General features: G+C 39.1%; 1 protein-coding gene and 2 long non-coding RNA genes across 9 annotated transcripts in view; 1 reads left to right on the top strand and 2 right to left on the bottom strand.

The window, feature by feature from the left end:
* Positions 1 to 116, bottom strand: part of LOC309644638 — a 110,073-nt gene extending 109,957 nt beyond the window's left edge. Inside the window, exon 1 of the long non-coding RNA XR_014254531.1 lies at positions 1 to 116. This exon is cut by the window's left edge and continues 6,866 nt beyond it. This is a non-coding gene — a long non-coding RNA (uncharacterized lncRNA).
* Positions 1 to 21,794, bottom strand: part of LOC309644699 — an 887,681-nt gene that overhangs the window by 480,212 nt on the left and 385,675 nt on the right. The window lies entirely within an intron of this gene.
* Positions 1 to 21,794, top strand: part of ESRRG (estrogen related receptor gamma) — a 619,726-nt gene that overhangs the window by 386,577 nt on the left and 211,355 nt on the right. Inside the window, exon 1 of one of the 7 annotated variants that reach the window (XM_082427055.1) lies at positions 117 to 21,794. The exons of the other annotated variants lie outside the window; for them this stretch is intronic. Coding sequence (XP_082283181.1) covers positions 21,739 to 21,794 — 56 coding nt within the window. The 5' untranslated portion in view covers positions 117 to 21,738. Of the gene's footprint in view, positions 1 to 116 lie in introns of those variants that run through there. 7 annotated transcript variants of the gene reach the window in all.

The following is a 21,794-nucleotide window of genomic DNA, read 5'->3' as shown; positions in this document are numbered from 1 at the left end:
CGGAGGCAGACAGGGGGACCCTGATGGGATCGGTGTCATTACCTTGGAGTTCATCTCTGCCACTTACAGGTTGGTGTGTTCCAAGACAATTTAAATAACCTCTCAGAATATTTATTGCAGAAACGAATGAAATGAAACGTTAGGACTATTAAATGTATCAATTCCATTAAGTTCCTTTTATGGGTTCTCAGATGAGGTTTCCTTTGCGAAGTCATACTGATAAATATTGCTAATAACCTAAGGCCTTTTGAATACGGTGAAGAAAAAATTTTAAGTTAAATTAGGCTGTTTGAAGGAAAATGTTCAGGATTATATATAAACAGGCATGACACGAAACAAAGCAGAATGGGGTGTGTGTGTGTGTTGTTCATTTTTTGGATAAGTATACAGTTTTTGGAATTAGGGACCGATTTTTGTTTATTTATTAGCATTTGATAACTCTCAAAGATCTCCAAAGTAGAGGGTGAAGACTCTGGGAATTTTTATTCTTTCATCAGAAGTTTACCACAGGCCTCTTTACACAGGCCAGTTGTCAGCTACAGAATGTAAATAAATTATATAATGTTCCAAGTGACACCTTTACAATTAATAAATCTATCTACATTTTCAAACGATACAATTCTTGTTCTATTATCAGGCAAGAAAGAACGCTATGAAAATTAAGATCTTTAAGCAAAGAATTATTTTAAAAGTTGGCTTTGATATTTTTCAATTTGCTGTTACGTGGATACCAAACTCTTCGGGGTATAAAACACCGTATAGGTGAAATTAATTTTTTGCCAATTAGAACATTTTGCCTGTAAGGATTAACATTTTATCGGTTTGGTATTATTTTTCTGTTATTCAGCCTAGGCTGGGCCTACCTTACATTCTTTTCCCATCCAGGGTAAGCATGCTTTGTAGCAGAAAGAGTTATAGTCTCTGGAGACAGAGGTCCTGGGGTCATAGTCTGGTTCTGAAACTCACTGGCTGGGTTTTCTTGGCTAAGTTAATGTCTGCGCTTCATTTCCTTCTTTTCATTTCTTCGTAAAATGGAATTGTCATAATATCTACTCATATATATACTATTCATATTAAATTAGGTAATCACACAATAAAAGAAGGCTGTTGTTATTTTGACCTCACTGAACTTTTTTGCAGTTGACCAAAATAATATATGGAAGCACACAGCACAGTGCTTGAGACATAGTAGGTGCTGGACAAACGTTTTCCATTTTTCTTTAACATACACTCCACGTTAAACCCATATCAAACCCTGTATTAAATAGTAATACCACCTTATATTTGTATACTTCTTTATAATTTACAGAATGAGTTTAATACACAGGTAACTGTCTTACAGGGAAGACTGAAATAGAAATGTCCTTTATAAGTAAGGAAACTACACAGAGGTTAAGTAACTTTCCCAAGGACAAACCCCTAGTAAGGAACAGAGCTGACTTGGAAACTTAGGAACCTTCTAACCAATTGGCTACCCAGCCTGCACGACTATTTGCAGTGAGATCCTTGAAGAGGGAAAGTTGGGGGGAACCCAGCCTTCAACTCAAGGGGAGTAGAGATCCCTGGGTCTCACACAGTGTCTGGAACAGAGCAGGTACTGGATAAATATGTCTTAAATAAATGAAAGAAGGGAAAGCAAAATTCAAAAAAAGATGGGACAATTCAGGGAGGTGTATCTTTAATAGACACACCTCTAAACGATATCTGGTTATAAAAGGAGACTTCAGGCCCTGTGCCAAGTCCTCTGATGGCTCAGCCAATGATTTCTTGAGGAACTTTAGAGTCTCTTTTTGACCCTAGCTAAGTAGACTGCAAGCTCTGGTAAATAGAGCAGAAACTTTTGCTAATATGGAACCCCAATGAAAACCTTCTCAGAAAACGACAGACAACTATACTTGCCTGATCTCACCTGGAGAGTGAAACAAACGGGTACCGGAGAAAACCTAGTCAGATGACATCATGAAGGCTGATGTCGCTGCAGTGGCAGTAGGCCAGCAGCATTGCTAGAAGAACAGATGGAAGATGGGACACATTTGTAGCCAAAAAGAGACTACTCGTAGGTAACACAGCATGCATTGCCAGGAATAAAGATGGTGAGAGGTAGGAATAACCTCTATACGTCCTATGTGTGTACATTTCTTAAACTCGGTCTTTTAAAAATTGTTGCATGTATTTTGAAAGTCTTCGACTAAAACTTATGGATTCCTGGCATTGTTGGACCTTTGCTTCCAGGAGTATGTTGAGAGGGGTGTGTGTGTGTGTGTGTGTGTGTGCATACCCAAGTGTTCAGGACCAGACTCAGATGAGATCAAAGATTTGATTCAAACATCCAAGGAGTTACTCTATGAATATAGTACTGTTGATGTTTACTTTCTAAGGAAGGGATGTGGGCTTGCATTTCTCTGGTGTGAAAATGTTTTGTTTAGTGCCTAGTGCAGTGCTAACAACAATGTGATAAATGCTTGCCGAGTACAGTATAAATAAGTAAATTGATTGGATGCCCTGAAGTTTGGTATTCTTTATTGTATTGCCATTTGTTCAGACACAAAGTAAAAGAGACTCTAGCAGACAGTGCATTTCTTACTCCCTCATGTTCCTCGTCCAACCAAGATTGATCTCTTTAGCTTTGTTCCCTTCAAGCACTTAACCCTTTCGAGCCTTCCTATCAGCCCCTCGGATAACAGGAGGGATGCAGCAAATAAATGAACAGAACCACACTCCACGTGGCACCGTATTCAGAGCCATTGCAAGTAAAGGCAGGGCTGGTACCTAATGGTAGTAAATAGAATGGTTAATAGCACAGGTTAAGAGTCCCGTGAGCAGGGTTAGAATTGTTTTTGCCACTTAGCTCATACAGAAGTTGCAGGAAGTTATGCAGCCTCAGTTTCGGTAAAATTGGCCTATTATGAAGATTATTGTGAGCTTCAGATGAGCTAAATGATGTCAGTTGTTGAGCGTGGTCCTAGCACGTCATAAACCTGTGATACTTGGCAACTTTGATGATGATGACGATGCCGGTACCCACAGTAATGATGGCAGCGGTGACAGTGCAGATGATAAGGATGGTCAAAGCTCTTTGTGGCGATCAGCTTCCTAGGCAAACAGTGAAAAGGAATCATGCTAAGATCTGCTTCTAGTTTGTGTTTCTGGGTCTAAGACTTCTTTCAAATATCCTCTTAGTTTTGGGAAAACTTAAACCAGCTCTCCAACTTAAATTACGCTGAAGACCAATAACTTTATATTTTTAATATGAGGGATTTACTGAACTCTATGCCATAGCCAAAAAAATGGTTGTAATACTTCTGAGACATTTATTCCAGGGTTCTTTTCGTGATACCAAGAGTCACTCTGAGGATGGTGTTTTGTTTTATTTCAGCCACCTTGGCACTCTCTCCTAAAACTAATAGCAGATGAATAGATTGTGCCTGTGTTGGAACTTTTGTTCTCTGCCCAACAACTTTTCTCATACTTGGCAAAATTTGCCAATGGGATAAACTTTCATTGTATGTTACTGGTGCAAAGTCATGTCTTGGTGGGGTTTTATTTTTATTTTTATTTATTTATTTAATTTTTGTCTGAGCGCGGGCTTTCTCTAGTTGCGGAGAGCAAGGGCTACTCTTCGTTGTGGTGCGCGGGCTTCTCATTGCGGTGGCTTCTCTTGTTGCGGAGCACAGGCTATAGGCACACAGGCTTCAGTAGTTGTGGCACGCGGGCTCAGTAGTTGTGGCTCACGGGCTCTAGAGTGCAGGCTCAGTAGTTGTGGCGCACGGGCTTAGTTGCTCTGCGGCATGTGGGATCTTCCCAGACCAGGGCTCGAACCCGTGTCCCCTGCATTGGCAGGCGGATTCTTAACCACTGCGCCACCAGGGAAGGGGTTGGTGAGGTTTTAAAGCACGCCTTTCCTGCAAAGCCCTGTAGTACAGCTAGCAGCCTTATTCCATTGGTCTCTAATGACTCTCATGGTAAGCTTGTGACTTTGGCAAAAGGAGGAATTCACTCCATTCAGTAAATATACTGGAGGCTCCATACCTTGCTGGAGTTAAGAATTCATAACCGGAGCAAAGTTGAAAGACACTACCCTTCTCATTCAACGCTACATGCTGCATTTACCACGAAAGGTAGAACCCTTTTTTTTGAGAGAAAAATCTTCCCAAACTATAATTTTGAGGTTTTGTTTTGTTTTGTTTTCTGGGAGAGTCGAACACCAGAGGGCGATGTGAATACAACATTTTAACTAGTTTTTAAATACAGTTTATTTTCGGTGTGTAAACAAAATATGCATATTTTGTGTTCCTAACCATTAACATTTCTTCTTAAGAATTTTTTCTAGCGACTGAAATTTTATTCGCTCTGTCCATTTCCCCACTTTTACATTTTTCAAAGAACTGAAAGATTACGAAGTCATTCATTCATTTAACTGATATTTATTGAGTACCTACTATATGCAAGATATCATATTAAGGTTTGGAGGGAGTTAGTGCAGGAATGGATAAAGGCTCATTAAAGAAATATTTGTTGGTCAACTTCTGCATACAAGGCACTCTGATAGGTACTGTTGGGGCTATTAAGATGAACCAGGCATCTCCTGTCCTCAAGGAGCTTCCAGTCTGTTGAAGAACTATAATTCTATCTATGCTTCTCTTCTGTCTTTAAAGAGACACGTACCCTGAATCCTTCCTCCTCCAACTGTCTTTTAAGGCTTAGCTCAGAAAACCTGTTACCTTCTCTTCCCTCTCCCAAAGAGAAATGGCCATGTCCTTTCCTAAGGCTCTAACCTACTTTGGAAAGACGTAGTGCATCTATGAAGAACATTGCAGAGGGGTGGTGGGAAGAGCTGGGGCAAAACTCCTGGAAATAGTACTTCCCTGGTGGCGCAGTGGTTAAGAATCTGCCTGCCAATGCAGGGGACACGGGTTCGTGCCCTGGTCTGGGAAGATCCCACGTGCTGCGGAGCAACTAAGCCCATGTGCTACAACTACTGGGCCCACGTGCCACAACTACTGAGCCCGTGGGCCACAACTACTGAAGCACGTGTGCCTGGAGCCCGTGCTCCACAACAAGAGAAGCCACCGCAATGAGAAGCCCACGCACCTCAACGAAGAGTAGCCCCTGCTTGCTGCAACTGGAGAAAGCCCACATGCAGCAATGAAGACCCAATGCAGCCAAAAATAAATAAATAAATAAATAAGTTTTAAAAAAAGAAAAGAAAAACAACTCCTGGAAATAGGAGTGCATTCCGTATGTCCAGGTTAATCCGGTATTATCATCCCTAGGTTTCTAGAAGCAGAATTGTGAGAAATATGCTAGGAAAGAGGATTTAGGCCAGATTGTGAACAGACTTGAATTTCAGGTTACAGAAATCTTGGTTTTGTTCTGTAGCCATGGATAACATGGGGTGCAAAGCTTGGGAACAGCATGAGTTGGATTAGAAAGATGTAGAAAAATGGAGGGAGGGAGATCAGTTAAACCACTAGTTAGGAGATTCAGGCAGAAAGCTTTGAGAACACAGAGATGATTTAAGGTTAGAACCAATAGGTCTTAACAAACGTACAAGTTTATTCCAAGCACTCATATGCAAAATCGTGGTATTTTTTTGATGACTAAAAGGGTTTATAAATTACTGTCTCTCGTAACAGTAACAATTCAAAGCTCAAAGGGCAGGCGCCCTGTTATGCTTGTGTTTATTCATTTATTCCATAGACAGCTGTTGAACATCTATTCTCTGCCAGGCCCTGAGCTGTGTTCCAAGCATTTTGGAGATGATTAAGACAGGGTTCCTGCCTTCAAGGAGCTCACAGTTTAACAGGAGAGATACAATTATGTACAAACAGATATGAAAACACAGAAGGATGGCACAATAAGAGATGCCTCCAGGGAGAAGGTGATCCTTCTGAGTTTCCAGGTGAAAAAAGATGTGTAGGTGTGTTGGGCCAGGGCTGTGGGCATCCACGTGTGTCGTGACATAGGATGGTGACCAGATATAAAGAAATAATTATATATTACACTGACCCCAAAGAGCATTCAGTTCTCTAGTAACAGCTTGTCTGTGTGAATGATGTTCTGTTTTCATGTTCCATGTGATTCTGTTATGTGGGAAAGCCTTCCCATAGGGGGACAGGATTGTGAGAGAAGGCACAGGCTAGAAACTGTGATAACTCAGTGCCAGTTATATTGGAGAATCCATTTTTTATACGATTCAAATATTTTTCAACTGAAAATTAACACTTTCAATTCGGACCAATGAAATAGTTACATTCAGAAGGTGGAAAAACTAAAGAATGTCAATCTATATTAAATCCCTTATTGATAAGTGTGACATGGTAAGTTCAAAACCACTCTAATAAATGTCAAGTTTAATATGGAACACCTCTGCCTGCAAATAAGCTCTAGGAGTGAAGAAAATAGTTACAAATAAAAATTTGAACCCTTTAAGTTCTCAATCATTTTTTAGTTACTCAGCTGGGTATATAGAAAGGTGTGTGGAAAGCATTATTTTTCTACAAAAATCTAAGGCAGGGTTACTATTTCTTTCTTCTTCTTCTTTTTTTAAAAATGTTAAGCACGTTCCTTTGCAGGGCTTAGGAATCTCTCTAGTCCAACATTGAACAAAAAAGCCCTCCCCTTCTGCTTTTTTCTGTCAGGCTGATGAAGCTGTATAGAAATGTAAATGTAATATAAGGATGTATGTAGCAAGCTAGCCTTGCTCTCTTTCTTAACCCAAGCTCCCTTGTTAAGAAAATTCTCTGATTTTGCTGTGTGTGTACATCTCATGTGAGGGCATTTAATTAGCTACAAGTTACAACAAAGACTTTTGAAAGGAAAATATATCTGTGGTGCAGATGCTTTTATTTTCATTTGGCGAACAGCTACGTTTTTAACTCCCTTATCAAGAGCTGCATGAACGGCCCAGACTAAATTGGGAACATTGCCACACTGTTTGACAAATAGATTTTTTGTAAACTGATTTAGTCTTTTCATTGTTTGCATTTCATTATATAGCAGACTTCATGTCACAAAATCAGTATTCATTCAAAATAGAGAATTTAGAGATAGGACTATAGCCAGATAAGAATATTGCACGGGTCAGGCCTATTAAACATAGAATAATATAGCAAGTCAGTGATCCAAAGGGTGTTCTTCAGCCGGGAAGGGGCTAACATTCCCGAGGTCAGGAGTCAGTGAAGACTTAAGGTGTGGCCACATTTACAAGACAATCTACAGGGAAAAATAGTGAAGGATGAAGGCAGCTGGCTGGATAGAGTGCCGAAAAGAGACAGGTTTGTTATTTGCATTCTCCTAAGGGGCCAGAAGTGGGAACTTTAAGTGTAGCTGTGCCTTCATCTGTTCTGAAACACTTGCTCATCTGAGTTTGGGACTCCATGGCCCAGATAGAAACTGACTTTGAAAAGAGGTTGCTTTTTCATTTTTCTCCTAAATCCTTTCGTTTGAACCAGGGGGTCTCAAACTTGAACATGCATTAAAATCGCCTGGAAGATTTGATAAGACACAGACTGCTGGGCCCCGCCCTCAGGGTTTCTCCAGTTGGGGTCTAAAATTGACATGATCAGTTTCCAAGTAACAGGGATGCTTCACTTTGAGAACCACCTGTATAGATCACATATGCCAGTCCCTGGAGAATCAAGAATTAGCATCTCAAAGCACCTACCATTTAAATCCACTGGACAAGGGCCCTGGGCAGCTCTGCTGCTCAACCTCAAGTAGAAAGTCCGAAAGATCACGGAAGGCAGTTTATGTACAGGAAGCTTCTTTGCTAAAAAAAAATTATTAAAAATTTAACTTAGGGACTTCCCTGGCGGTCCAGTGGTTAAGACTTCGCCTTCTAATGCAGGGGGTGCGGGTTCAATCCCTGGTCGGGGAGCTAAGATCCCACATGCCTCATGGCCAAAAAACCAAAACATAAAACAGAAGCAATATTGTAACAAAATTCAATAAAGACTTTAGAAATGGTCCGCGTCAAAAAAAATCTTTTAAAAATTTTAATTTAATAATTAAAAATTATTTTAAAAATTAAAGCTATAATTTTATGACATCTTATTCTTGCCTTTTTAGGAATTCCTTCATGTTTCACACAGCCAGGCAGCCTTTTAGTTCAGTTGAATGAGTCTTTGGAGATCACGTTTTGTGCACTTGTCCTAAGAAGCTGGGATTATTTATAATGATGAACGGGACACAAGTTTTATTCTCAAGAAGCTTATAGTCATGGGAAAATCAGGCAAATAGAAGGAAAAAGTCAATAGCATTTGGTTAGTGGAGGTGCTAGAAGGATGGTAGGGTCTCTGTCCCATAAGAAGCCTCCTCTGACCTCCCCAGGGAGAACTAAGTATTAAGGATAAGTAGGATTTTGCTAAACAGAAGGATTGGGGAAAAGCAGAGAGAAGTGAGATATGGGGCTGTATGTTCAGGAATCTGCCAGGAGTTTGAAAGTTCTAGAACTTTTTCCTTATAAGGGAGCTGTTTTTTTTTACCTCTCAGCTCTGTCATCTGGTATCTCTGTTTACCACTCTTCCCCCACTCATTCTACTTTTTTTCTCCCACATTAAATTCCATTTGACCATTATCATCTGTGAGAAAAATCATCCACATTTGCTGTGAAACCATTCAAACGATGCCTAAGAATTTAAGGAAGAAAATGAAGAATAAATTTTATTGTTTATGATCCCACGTTAATATTTGAAGCGTTTCACATCTGTTTTTACTCTAAAGCACCGTGTTAAGGTAGACTTTTAAATTATACTGAGCACCTCAGTGACAGAACTCGTGGTTCACTGTTTTCTCCTAGATGCTTGGCGGTATTGCACTCATTTTAGTTAAATTTCATAAACGGATGGATCTGTGAAAATTTAGCTCCTCAGCATTACGTCACACAAAATTCGAGGCCCGCAAATGCTTTTCAGCGTACCCTAAGCCACTTTCCCATTGCTTAATGTCACCTGTTTTTTTCTCTCTTCCTCAATCTTGCTTGCAGTTTGGAATCACCAGTGGACCTCTTCCCCAAAATAGCACTGTGCGAACCTCAGAGATTCTGACTCAGGGCATTTGGGTGAGACTCAAGCTTCTGTAGTTGTCAACCCCCCAGGTGATTTTAGTGTGGATCCAGATTCTCTCATTCTATGATTACCCTTGGGCTTTGGGATATTAGCGTGGCCTCAACAACAAAAAAGGTGATCCCTCTTCGGCAGGACCAGTTGAAGGTCTAGAAGTCACTTGCATTTAGTGACTTGACATGTAACGTAGGCCACTGAGATGTCTGTAGGTTAGAAATAGTGTTTACGGGGTATATGTCAGAATAATCTTTTCTTACATGTGCGTAGTTTACAATGGCCTTGGATTTACATGATATCGTCTGTGTTTACAATAACCATGTGAAGTAAGCAGGGCAGGTATTTTTTATCTTCTCTCCCCTCTTGTTAATTGTTCTTGCAGGTGGTAACGCTAAGACGAAATAATTCAGGTGCTCGCCAATAAGCTGAAGGACCAGGACTGCACCTAAGCCATCCAATAGGCAACTGGATGCTTTCACTTACACTTCCTTTATATGGTTCAATAATGGTAAAATAATGATTCCAGGTCCTGTGCTAAGCAATCTACCAGTGGTTCTCAAGTCTCAACTTTGGCAGCATATTGAATTCACCAGGAGATTTAAAAACTCCTGATGCCAAAGGTTATAAATTGGTTGGCTGAAGTGTAGCCTGGGGAATCAAGAGTTTTCAAACCACTGATATATATAGACCCTTCCATTGAATCTTCTGAACACCAGTATGAGGTCAGAGTCATCACCATTTTAAAACTGAGGAAACTGAGGCAGAGAAGCATTTAATCCAGCAGCCCACCACTCCTCCAGCTAAAGAATGGCAGAAGCCAGACCCAAAGCAAGGAATGAACCACTGTCTGTAGCTCTCTGAGTCACCATATTGTTCTCTCACAATTTTAAGGTTTTCACTGCAGATCTTGCAGCGTAAACTGCTGAGTAAAAAAAGTTTACCTATACTAACTGAAAAAAGCACCGAATTTAGAGTATTCTAAAAGCTCAAGAGCCACGGTCATGTCTGGGAATTAGCCTTAGTAGTCAGCAGCAGTGTATTTACTTGCTTATTTTGGCTTTTGTTTTGTGTGACTTTATTCATTAGGCTCAGTGCATCCAATAGTGATCCTCTCTAGCCCAGTGGTCCTCACGTTTAGGTACCAGAATCACTTTGAGGGTTTGTGGCAACACGGATTTCTCAGGTCCAATCCCCCTCCACCAGATCTCCAACTCAGTAGGTCCAGGGCGGGGCCTAAGAATTTGCATTTCTAGCCAGCTTGCAGTTGATGCAGATTCTGCTGGTCTGGGATCCACACTTTGGGAACCACTGCACTAGTCCAATCCCGTTATTCACGGAAGCCCAATGAGATGAAAGACCAACCCCAAGGTCACAGATGATGGAGAAGAAACTTGCTCCTCAAGTGTTCTTTCCACAACATCTCACATCTCTGGGCAAGATGGGGGAACTTCAGAGATTTTCTTCTTACTCCTCCCCTAAAATTCAGCTTGACTTTAACTTGAGGGGATAAATATTGGTGTTACAATTCTCTTCAGCGCTTTAGAAGCATCAGATTTTGGATGGATTATACAGTCTAGAAAGGTGACTCATTAATACACCAGGAACTGCCCCTTGGGAATTATTCTTCCTGTTGCCTTTCTCAAGAAGAGATGAGTACAGTGACGCAGAGAATCAAGCTCTTAGGTAAATAATTCACTTAAGTGAGACCACTCAGTGTCACCTAAGGTTGTAGATTTATTTATCAATATGATTTTAAGGATTCAAAACTTGTAAACAGTTGTTCTAGAAGCTTTCTCATGGATGGCAAAGGTGAGGAGAAGGCAGAGTTTTGCCACCACTGTGCAATCCTTTCTTAAGTAAAAAGTGAATACTAAAAAATACCTTCAACCTTTTCTTTTTATCTACTGGGTGGAGTGAGAGGGATGGAATTCAGCGATAACAATACTCCTTCCCTCATAAGTCAAAATACAGTTTCATTTAATGAGTAGTTCATTGTGGAAGAATAAATATATTAGCCCCATTAAAATAGTGGCAGGATTTCTTTAGAGAAACATTGAAACTCATTTACAAAAAAAAAAAAATCAATCAGCATGAATGTGACAATTTTTGCCCAAATCAGCTATCTCTTGGCAAAATATTTATTGAGACCTTAAATGTCCAGATTACAGTACTAGACAGAGCCCAGATGATTAAAGGCCATCAAGAAGATTACTAAATGGAAAGCATAGAGACATAGGACAACCTACCTTGATACAAGCCAGTTAGACCCGTTAGTGCAAAACACTGTGGGACACAGAGAAGAGAGCCATTGATTCTGCCTGGGGACCCCTGAAGGAGGCTTAGAGAGGAAGAGGCATCTCAGGTAGCCTCAAAGGACTGGAAGGGTGTTCTGTCTACCCTGTGGATTGTTTTGCTAAACACCGCAGCTGACCAAATGAGAACCAGAATTAAAGGAAAGGAACACTTTCTTCGCAATACTAGAGAGTTTATTTATAAATATGTAACTTTCTCCCCCAGTAAGAGTACAGGAATTAAGTCTGGTGAAAAATAAACAGAATGTTTATATTTACATTCTGTACATCTCAAAATATTGATTGGGATTGAATAATTGAATAGGACTAACTGCTCAATGGATGGAAATGAGGCCAATGGTGGGGCTGAACTGGAAAGCTCTGACCACAGAAAGAGCCCATTAAAGCTAAGATTGTCTCATTTAATCATCTTTGCTAATAGAGAAAACAAAATGTGGCCATGTTTCCTTCCAAGATCTTCTTAGCAATAATGTACGCAGGCCTAGGAGCACCTGGCAGTATGCAATGCGGTCCCCTTCTACAGCATTCTGGAAAGATTTGAGAGATGAAATAGAATAATTCAGAAAAGAACGCTGATGTTTATAAAGCTATTACGTTATATAGGTTGATCACAGTTCTTTTTTACTAATGAGGAAATCTTGGAAACATTCCAGGCAAGTAAGGTGATTTTTAAACTTCATTTAAATCTTTACAAATTGTTGTTGCTTCTTTTTAAATGAAGAATCGTTTTGCTCCTTCTTAGGTCTCTGTTCCCTGGCTTAGATATTCTAGAATTAGACTATGGTTGCGTTACTGTGAAACTTGGGGTAGAGAAATTAATCAATGAGGAGGTAGACCAAAGCTTTCTCAGTGAAACCAGTTGACAGAGAAGGGAAAATGACACTTCAGTTTTCCTTTTTGTACTTTAATTTCTCACCAGCATTATATGTGTTTATCCCAGGAAACTTACACAGGGCACTACAGATCAGGCATCCAAAAGGTGTGTTTCCTCAGTGAGAAAGGAAGAATAAGGTGTATAATTGGTAGAAGCAGGTTTATTCCACTTTCCTAAAACAAAACTATTTGTTGGTGGACAAAAATGCATACTAGTGAATGCTTTTCCATACTTTCTGCGTGTCTTTTTTAAGAGGATGCATCAAGATTTATGGGAAACAGAGATTAGGAGCACAAGAGATGTAGAAGTTAAAAAACAAGAAATTCAGGTCCTGACTTTGCAGCCTAACAACCAAATGTCTTTGGGCAATCAAATAAATTCTTCAGACCTCAGTTTTGTCATCTATAAAATGGGGATAATAATAATAGAGTTTCTCCCTGCTTCACAGGGTTGCTGTGAGGAACAAAAGATGCTTGTGTGAAACAGCTTTTGTTAATGTTAAATTATAGCAAAAATATTAGCTATTCTACCTATTATATTAGAAAATTTTCTAAACAGCTAAACTTTTCTACCTGGCTGTATTTTAAAGCTGTGAAGATTGAAAAACCTTCTTCCTTTGTTAAATGTTACTTCTTTATTTGGTGTTCCAATTTATCGAAGGGCGAATTAATCTGTTTCTTTTCTCACTAATGAAAATCGTCTTTGATTTATTTAGTTTTCTAATTCAAGTGGTAACTGAACGCCAGAAAAAAATGGTGTCTTTAATTATGTTACTTGCTTTTCTGTAACACAAAGTTTGATTGGATAAAGCTTGTGATACAAATAGCTGTGCACTTAGGGACAAACTACAGGCGAGATAAGAGCCCCCGGGGTTTTAATGTGAGTATTGTCCTCATGTCCCCCTCCCTGTCACCATTCCTGTTATTATCATCTACTAGCAGATGAGAAAGGAATTCTTTGTCTCACTCTCTTTTGCATCGAGAGTGTGGTTTTCTAGAAGATTCTTTTTGGCTCTCCCTGATAGGATGCAAAGTTGTATGTTCTCATCTATGTCTTCCTCTTGGAATGAAACCACTAAACAGAACACACAAGACTTGGTTAAAGAATTACGGGCAGCAAAGAGAGGTAGAAAGTGGCCTAGAGGCAAGACCTTTGCCTTTTTCTGCTGATGAATTAATTCCCTTCTTCCTCTCCCGTAAGAAGAGAAATCCTTGCTGAAAGTATTCAGTGTTCTGTGCTGCTCCGGCATAAGACCACATAGAAATAGAAGATGTGTGGCCCTTCATGGGATCCTTGTCCACATTTAACCAACCAAGGAAACCCTAGAATCCTTAATATTGAAAATTGTATCTTGCATACAAGGGCCAGTTTTGAATGCTTTTATAGAAGAAGTATTTGTTTTCAGGACCTATCTGGGATATCATGATTTTTAAATGCATTTCTGTCAGGTTAAATGAGAAAATGTTTTCATGTTACCCGGGTAAGGGTCACAGTTTTAGGTACTAATATGGTAGCTTTGTTTGTTTGCTTGCTTTTGTTTTGATAATAAATATTGTTTTTCGCTGTCCAGTACTTAGTCGATATGAATATTTGGAAAACAGAAAAATAGAAAAATGAGTAAGAAAGTGATCATTCCAAGTTGCCCCTTCTTAACTCTTCGAAGAATAAGTGGTGAGGAAATGCTAGAATACGTTGGTAGAGCAGGCTGTGACCTCTCATCCTTTCTTCCCTTTTGTCTTTTTCTACCTCCCTCTTCTCCATTTACTGTTTTAAAATCACTTTATCTTTTTAAATTTCCCTACGTTACTCTAATAATCCAACTGAATTAAGACACACAAGGAGTACAGAAAAGCATTCCTCAGCATGCATTTTTGCCCACTAATCTTTCCATTTGGCAGCCTCTCTTAAACTGAATAATAATAAACTGACTAATAACATTTGTCATCAGTTTATTCATTCATTCGCTCATCCAAAACATATTCATTGTGTTCCTATAACATTGACAGGAATGTTTACCGAGTTCCATTACTGGCCCTGGGGACACCACCAAAGCTGGTACAGTTCCACTAATGAGAGTTAGGTAGGGGTTAGAGTGGGAAAAGGAGTGGCCGTTTAATAAAAACTGAATCCCTAAAAGAAATGATAGTCAAATTTTCTCTAAAAGGACACCTAATTACCTGGGGAGAAGAAAGAGAATTTCTCTCTACTAATTCATCCCCACTTCTTTTTTTTAATATGTGACTCTTTTTTATCTTTCTAAGCTTTTGGAGAAATTAGAGGACAATTTGGACATACACTTGGGTATTTGTCTCTTGGGATCAGATGTCCCTTGGCTCTTACTTGGGACCTTTGTCCTTAGAGGGCTCTGCTCTCAGCCAGAGTTCTATGCACTGGTATATAGTCAACAATTGTTGAGAGTTACATTAGTAGCTTGTTACTATGTTAGCACTGGAAAGGGGAGAAAATGTAATCTTTTCTAATAGGAGCTTTTCTACTACCTGGGTATGTAACCTGGGTTAAGGCTCTTAACCACTCTGAGCCTTATTTTCCTCACCTGTAAGGTAACCAGGTTAAACTTGAAATCCCTATGGTCTCCCCACCCCCCTGCCTATAATTCCCTGTGTCCCAGACCTTCTGTTCTGCTGTAGATTAGTGGCCATTCAATGTAACAAGAGCAAAGCCTTGTGAAGAAATTGAGTCCTTGGGGTATCTGATCAAAGGAACTCCTGGGTGAATGAGTTTGTACCAGGGATAGTAATAAAATCAACAGATGTTATTGATGGACCTGCTAGGGTGAAGGGTTGTGGAAGAAGGGTCTTAAAGGAAGAGAAAAGGAGTAAGAGCAATTTCTCTCTCCCCTTCTTGCTGGTAAACAATGTACAACTGAATGCTTTGGCGAGTCGGCAGAATGACTTAACTTTTCAAGTCTGTCTTCCTCATATTCAGGCCCAAAACGTGACGGTAGCTTTAAGGGGGCAACCTTAATTTTTCCCACTCATTACATTGAAATAATATATATGTGGCAGTATTATAGCAAGCAGTTCATATCATTTTATGGCAAAAGTTATTGATAGTGTCACTGGAGGAATATTTGCACTTCATTTTCTTTTCTCTATTAAGTACCTTGAACTAGTCAAAGATGAAGGCCAAATGAATTGTCAATGTCAGTCTCTTCTATCTCTTTTTTCATTTAGTGAGATTTAAAAATAATATGGTTAACATTTACGGAGGGCTTACTGTGTGTAGGATGACAGTAAAATGTATGCTCTAAACTGAGCCACTTCTTTTTTGATAGAAATTTATTTATTGATTTACTTATTGGCTGGGTGCTGGGTATTTCTTTATAATTTTTATTTTTTATTGGAGTATAGTTGAATAACAATGTTGTGTTAGTTTCAGGTATACAGCAAAGTGATTCAGTTATACATAGACATGTATCTGTTCTTTTTCAAATTCTTTTCCCATTTAGGTTGTTACAGAATATTGAGCAGAGCTCCCTGCACTTTTGAAAGTGTAGGGAGTGAGTACTGTAAATTTTTAAGCTAGGAAAACTGGCCCAAGCCAGAATGTCCTTGGCCCACTGAGTCATTTGGTCCCCCCAACTAGGACTGGATACTGTGCTAAATTGGTTTAACTCATTTAATCCCCATAATGATTTTACAAGGTGCTGTTATTGTTCCTCCCATTCAATAGCTGAAGAAACTGAGACTTAGGTGGGTGATGTGACTCTTAAGTCCAAAGCCTTATCCCTCATAGTTGGAATCTGAAGCCAAGTCATGACTCCAGAGTAGGTCATTACCACCTGGCCAGAGGCTTTCCACAGTCACCTGACTTCTGCCAGGCATGACAAACACACACACCCCTAATTCATTTGCATTTGCTGGGGGAAGCAGATTTTTATCAGATGTATTCATTTATGAAAAGGAACCTCAGAAGTGTGTCAGAGAGTTCTAAGATCCAAAAAAAGCATAATCACCTCTTTAAGCCTCTTTATATGGACACCAGATGCTGAATATCTCACTTTTTTTAAAAAAAATTGCTGGTCCTTGGAAAATATGGACAAAAAGGTTCATGGAAGCAAATAAGAAAAGAGAAGTCTCAAACAGTGTTGTTGTTCAAATACATCAGGAAAAAAATACTTTTGTGCTTTTTTGATGTGTCATGGATAGATCCATTTTTTAGCTTCAAATATGCATTGAATGGAGTGATTAAGATGGATAATTTGATCGCTTTACTAGTATCAAAGCAAGTATTGCTTACTCTGAAATCTGTCATATTTGTTCCACTTCTGCTCCTGTTCTCTCTCCATCCCTCCCCCTGCCTTCCTCTCAGAGTTAAGCTACCCTTTATTTTGGACAACACGATCACACACATGATTGAGTCAACAATTTATGGCTTTTAAAAATAGGGATTTCGTCCTCTCTTAGGTTTATTGTTTATCATAATCATCTTTCAAGTGAAAAGGCTAATTTACTCTTTCTATAGGAATATTTTAAGCTTGATTATCATAATATTACAGCTGCCTGAAAAGGTCTAAAACGGGACATTGACCTTGAATGTTTTCTGCATTTAGCTCATGGTGCTTAACATTCAGGAAAGAATATAACTGCAACTCATTTATTAACGTGTAATCTCAAAATGTTAACTATTGCTCTGGATATACATGCCATGCAGATTATAGAAAGCTTGTAGGATACGAAAAAATGCAGTTGGTATTTTATCAGGGTAAGTATGTTGGAAATACAACATAACTAGAGTCAGTTTTCCCGTTGGAGCTACTGTAGTTTATACTTTAATTTTTACTGACATTTTACCATGTATATGATTAGCTTGACAAAATGAAAATGAAGTAATCCTGAATTAATTAAACAGAAACCGAATTGCCTCTATTAGCTTCTCTGTCTTCCTTTGATTCTCCCCCCCCCACCACCCCACCTCACTTTCACAAACACACTGGGAAAAGAGTTTGGTGTATTATGGAGGTGAGGTAATCGCTCCCCAGAGAATGGGCTTTTTTTACATAGACTCAGTAATTTGGGAATGGGATGGATTTATAGGACAAGAGGTTTGTCAAAAGGAAAGGTTTTTATTAGTGTTTCTGTGGAAGCGATCACTTTCAGTAGAAATGATTGCTTCTTGCCAATCGAGACAATAATTTAAATATCAAAGCCTGTGCCCTAGAAATGAAAGGCAACAGAAAATGAGGTTTGATGAATTGATAGAGGTTTGGTGGTGATATAAAGTAGTCATACTGACTTCGAAAGATGTCTTTATGTTCCCAGTGGGAAGGTGTCTTCTTAAGCAGGTTTATAGCATAAAAAGAAAAATCCCAAAGCACAGATGAGGAAACTAGCGACACAGAGGCACACAGCTCATGAGGGGGCAGAGGGGAACCTGGGGTCCAGGCCTCTGCTTGTCCTTCAGTGTTCTTTTTCCAGGGATGTTCCTTGTGGGTTTTCTTTTGGAGTTAAAGATAGTAGTTTGTAAAAGTCTTGGTCTGCTTTTTGTAGTATAGTCTATTATACTATACACGATATATCACAGGCAGCAGGGAAGATGGTTCCAAAAGTTAAATAGCTTTTCAAAGGTTTTATGGTCTTGAAAAGATACGCAAAAGTAGATTACAAGGCAATTTGAAAATCTAGATTTGTGATGCCTTGTTTAGTTTGCAATATTTAACAAATGGCAAATGTGCAATATAAAATCAAGATTTGCTGCAGAAATAGTGTGGCAGCTATAAACATTTTCATACAGATGAGTCTTGTTAATTTTCAGAAAAGGAAGATGGGGACTAAAAATAGCTATTAGCATGCAGTGATAGCAGGACTAAGCATTCTCATTCCCTTCTAGCAGCATAAGAATTCACTGTTAGAATGTTTTAGGAAATGGTTCCGGACTCAAATACAGTAAAATGTCTGGTATAGACAACAGGAATTTACCTTTTGTTTCCACTTGAGTTTTGTTTGTTGCCATTTCATTCTTTCAAATGGAAATGAAGGATATTTTCTGCTTGGTGTCTGTGCTTTCATTGGGGCCTGAGAATGAAGTTGTTTGGGTATTAAGCTGCATTGTTTAAAGGAGAAGAGATTGAAACTATGTGTGTGGACCCTGGGCCTGATGCCTAATAGGCTGATATTAACTAATTTGTTAATATTCTTTGTGAAACACTCATAGGGATCCTTTTGTTTGGTTCCATTTGTCCTGCTTTGGGTAGACTCCTTGTGGTAAGATTGTGAAGTGTATAGACTGGTGGGCAGAAGTGTTTATTCTAGGCTGTTTATCTGTTCACTTGTTTCGCTTTTTTTTTTTTTTTCCCCCAAATCCTTTGTAGTTGAGATTCTTAAAGGCTTATGCTCAATATTGCACATGGTGTGTTTATTTCCTGTGATTATCCACTCTTTCCTCCTTCAAGGTGAAAAAAGCTCTGTGACTAGGGAAGATTCTTGAGATGACTATGCTGTGTGTTTATAAAATATTCTGGAAGCTGTCTCACAAGTTTAGTGCAGTAGATATTAGTTTAAATTGGTTAAACTGGATTCAAGACAGTAGGTGTAATCTTAGGTCCTTGACTTGTAGAGGTGACACATTGATCCCGAGGGAAAATAAACCAGCTCTACAAACCTAGTGCATTTTTGGTCATTCAGAAAGCAGCTAGTTCAATGGACACTGCACCTTGCATAGATGAAATACGGTTAGCGAAAGATCTGTGGGGATCACACCGTGTATCTTTGTACATGGATCTCTGTGAGCACAGAAAAAAGACTTACACATGAATATGAGTCTAAATATGTTTAAAAATAGATACCAACACAGTCAAATGGTTCATAATGGGTCAAATAAGTACCCTACGAAAAATACGAAAATTCTGGGAAATAAAAGATAACTCTCATGAAACGTGGTGACTTAACGTCCATCGGTAAATAACTGACTACAAATCTTGTCTTTAAAAGGCCATTTCAAAGGAGTAATAAGCGGGTTCTGTCACAGGATGATAATGGAAAGAAACTGAATAGAGTACAGTATTCTGCACAGGTACAAGATCTGAATGTGCTGAGTACATTAAGATCCATTGAGTACATTCAATAATTTTTATTTTTTTTAATGTCCCTGGACAAAATAAGAATGAAACTTTTATTTGCTGTATATGGATTTATTAATTACCCTGAGAATTTTAGTTTATTCACAAATCAAGGTAGGAATCTTTGAACCAAAGATGTTTTTCTGTCTTTGTGAAGCAATATTTCCCTACTGCTTTTATTGTATTTTAGAAAAATCATGCTTCTTTTTCAAATGCCTTTTTATTTATTTTTTTTAAATTATAGAATGATTACATGTCTCATTTTCAATTGAATAGACAAATCTCTTTTTTCCTTCCGAGGTGTCTGCAGAATGCTTGGATTTTCTACATCTCAAAGCTCTTTTAATTCACTGCTCACAACCAAATTTACATCTTAATTGCTGAGTTCACATTTAACAATATAGACAGCATAATGCTACTGGTAATTAAGCTTTTACTACCTGCTTTTGTACAGTATTCTTAGGCACAGTTTTTGCTATGTGAGTTCTCCACTAGAAACTTGTATGCATTTAGACCACAGATAAAAGGCATCAGGCCCATATCTTAGATATGGCTAAATACATGGCAGGGAAATTGCTTTCTTCCGTTGGGGGGACCAAATCATATCTGTCATTTTTATATTCTGAATGTTAATGTGGCTGTTCTAGTTCAGTGTTTTGTTTTTTAAAGGCCTAGAACATTTGAGAGGCTGAAAGACTGAGTTGAGTTCTGATCTAGTAAATTTAACACAGACTGGATATCTCAACTAATTTATTTTGATCTCAAAGATTATACTATTTATATCATGTAGGACTAATATGCAGTAGAGCTGAATTATATCAAAATTTCGGGTCATAAGGTAGCAGTTATCTCTTTGCCATAAATAGCTGGTAGCTATTCCATCGTACATTTGCTAGTATAAAAAATCCTGTATTTAAAAATAGGACTTAAGAAAATTCTTTGTTATATGGAAACTAAAAACAGGCTTATACACTGTTGGAGAAAAAAGACCCTTCTCTTATATTCTCTTTTCTTGAAAAAGCACTTCTGTTTGAAACTAGTCCTTATAATGACCAGACTGTGTGATGATTTACAAAATGTTTCTGGGTTGATTTTTTAAAGCATTCGGCGTGTGTTATATGTAACAGCGTGTGTTATATGTTATAATTATATAAACTGCATTTTATTTGAAAGCTGACGTTTTGGGTAAGAATCATATATACTTGTATATGTCTCCCAGTTTGGAAGCTTACATTGAAATAAGTATATGATTAAGAACACTTTTAGTGCACCACTTAGTAATGTTCTCCCCACAAAAAAAAAAAAAAAAAAAAAAAAAAGCAGTCTTTATTTTGTCAAAATGCATTGAGATGGTTTCAATGTACTACTTACCCTACGGCCCTCAGTGTCCCACCCCTGAAACTGGAGCAGCCAATTTGTTCTGCAGTTGTTTACCTTTGTTTTGAAAAGCTATGCATTGTATATCTATAGGTAGAGAGATAGAAGCAGGTAAAGAAATGTTTACACATAGAATTTACATAGCCATTCTCGCAAATTGCATTGAGGCACGCTTCCCTCTTCTGTAGTTGTGTAAAACTGCATTCCACCTCAAAGATGACGATCCCACTTCACGTGCCCGAACAATTTAGAAAGCATGTCTTGGATTTTTTTTTTTTTTTTATGCCCAGTAGAGATTAGGGAAACAGGCAACGACATGATGACGGATCCATGAGAAAGTACAGCACTAAATAAGAAGGAGCCCCCCTCCCGTGGAATAAAACACAGACTACGGCAGGACAAACTTCATTCTCTACCTTCCGCAGAATCCTTTCCCAAATTAACTGAGAGTCTGCGTGAGGTCTTCTGTGCGAGGCAAAAGAGATCTTAGGTGAGAAACCCAACACACATCCCTCTAGTGCCTAGAGGGTTAAATTAGTTAGGTTTCTTTTCTCGCTTCCCGGGGTGGGGGGGAGGGAGGGAGAAAAAAAATATAAGAAAAAAAAAAAAAAAAAAGAAAAAGAAAGAAAGAAAAGGCAGAGCCCAGTATCTACGGGCAGCGTTTCGGTCTCTGGCCCTCGCTCTCTTTTTCTCTCCCGCTCCGTTCCCAGCCCCTTCGCGTCTCTGCACCCTCCGTACCTGCCCGGTTCCGCGGCTCCTCGCAGCCTCCAGTCGCCTCCGTCCTGATTGGGCGGAGACCCCCCAATCGGCTGCGCGCCTGGGCCGGTGGGACTGCATATGTTAAGCTCTACTTCATATTAATAAGCTCCAATCGGGGCTTTAAGTCCTTGATTAGGAGAGTGTGAGAGCTCTGGTCCCAACTGGCTGTGCCTATAGGCTTGTCACCAGGAGAACATTTGTGTTAATTGCGCTCTGCTCTGTCAAGGAAACTTTGATTTATAGCGGGGGTGCGCAAATAATGGTTGCCGGTTGCACATGGATTCGGTAGAACTTTGCCTTCCTGAGTCTTTTTCCCTGCACTACGAGGAAGA

Source organism: Balaenoptera physalus (genome assembly GCF_965194825.1).
Source record: "Balaenoptera physalus genome assembly, chromosome: 1".
NCBI classification, from domain to species: Eukaryota; Metazoa; Chordata; class Mammalia; order Artiodactyla; family Balaenopteridae; genus Balaenoptera; species Balaenoptera physalus.
This window is presented reverse-complemented; position numbering and strand designations above follow the sequence as displayed.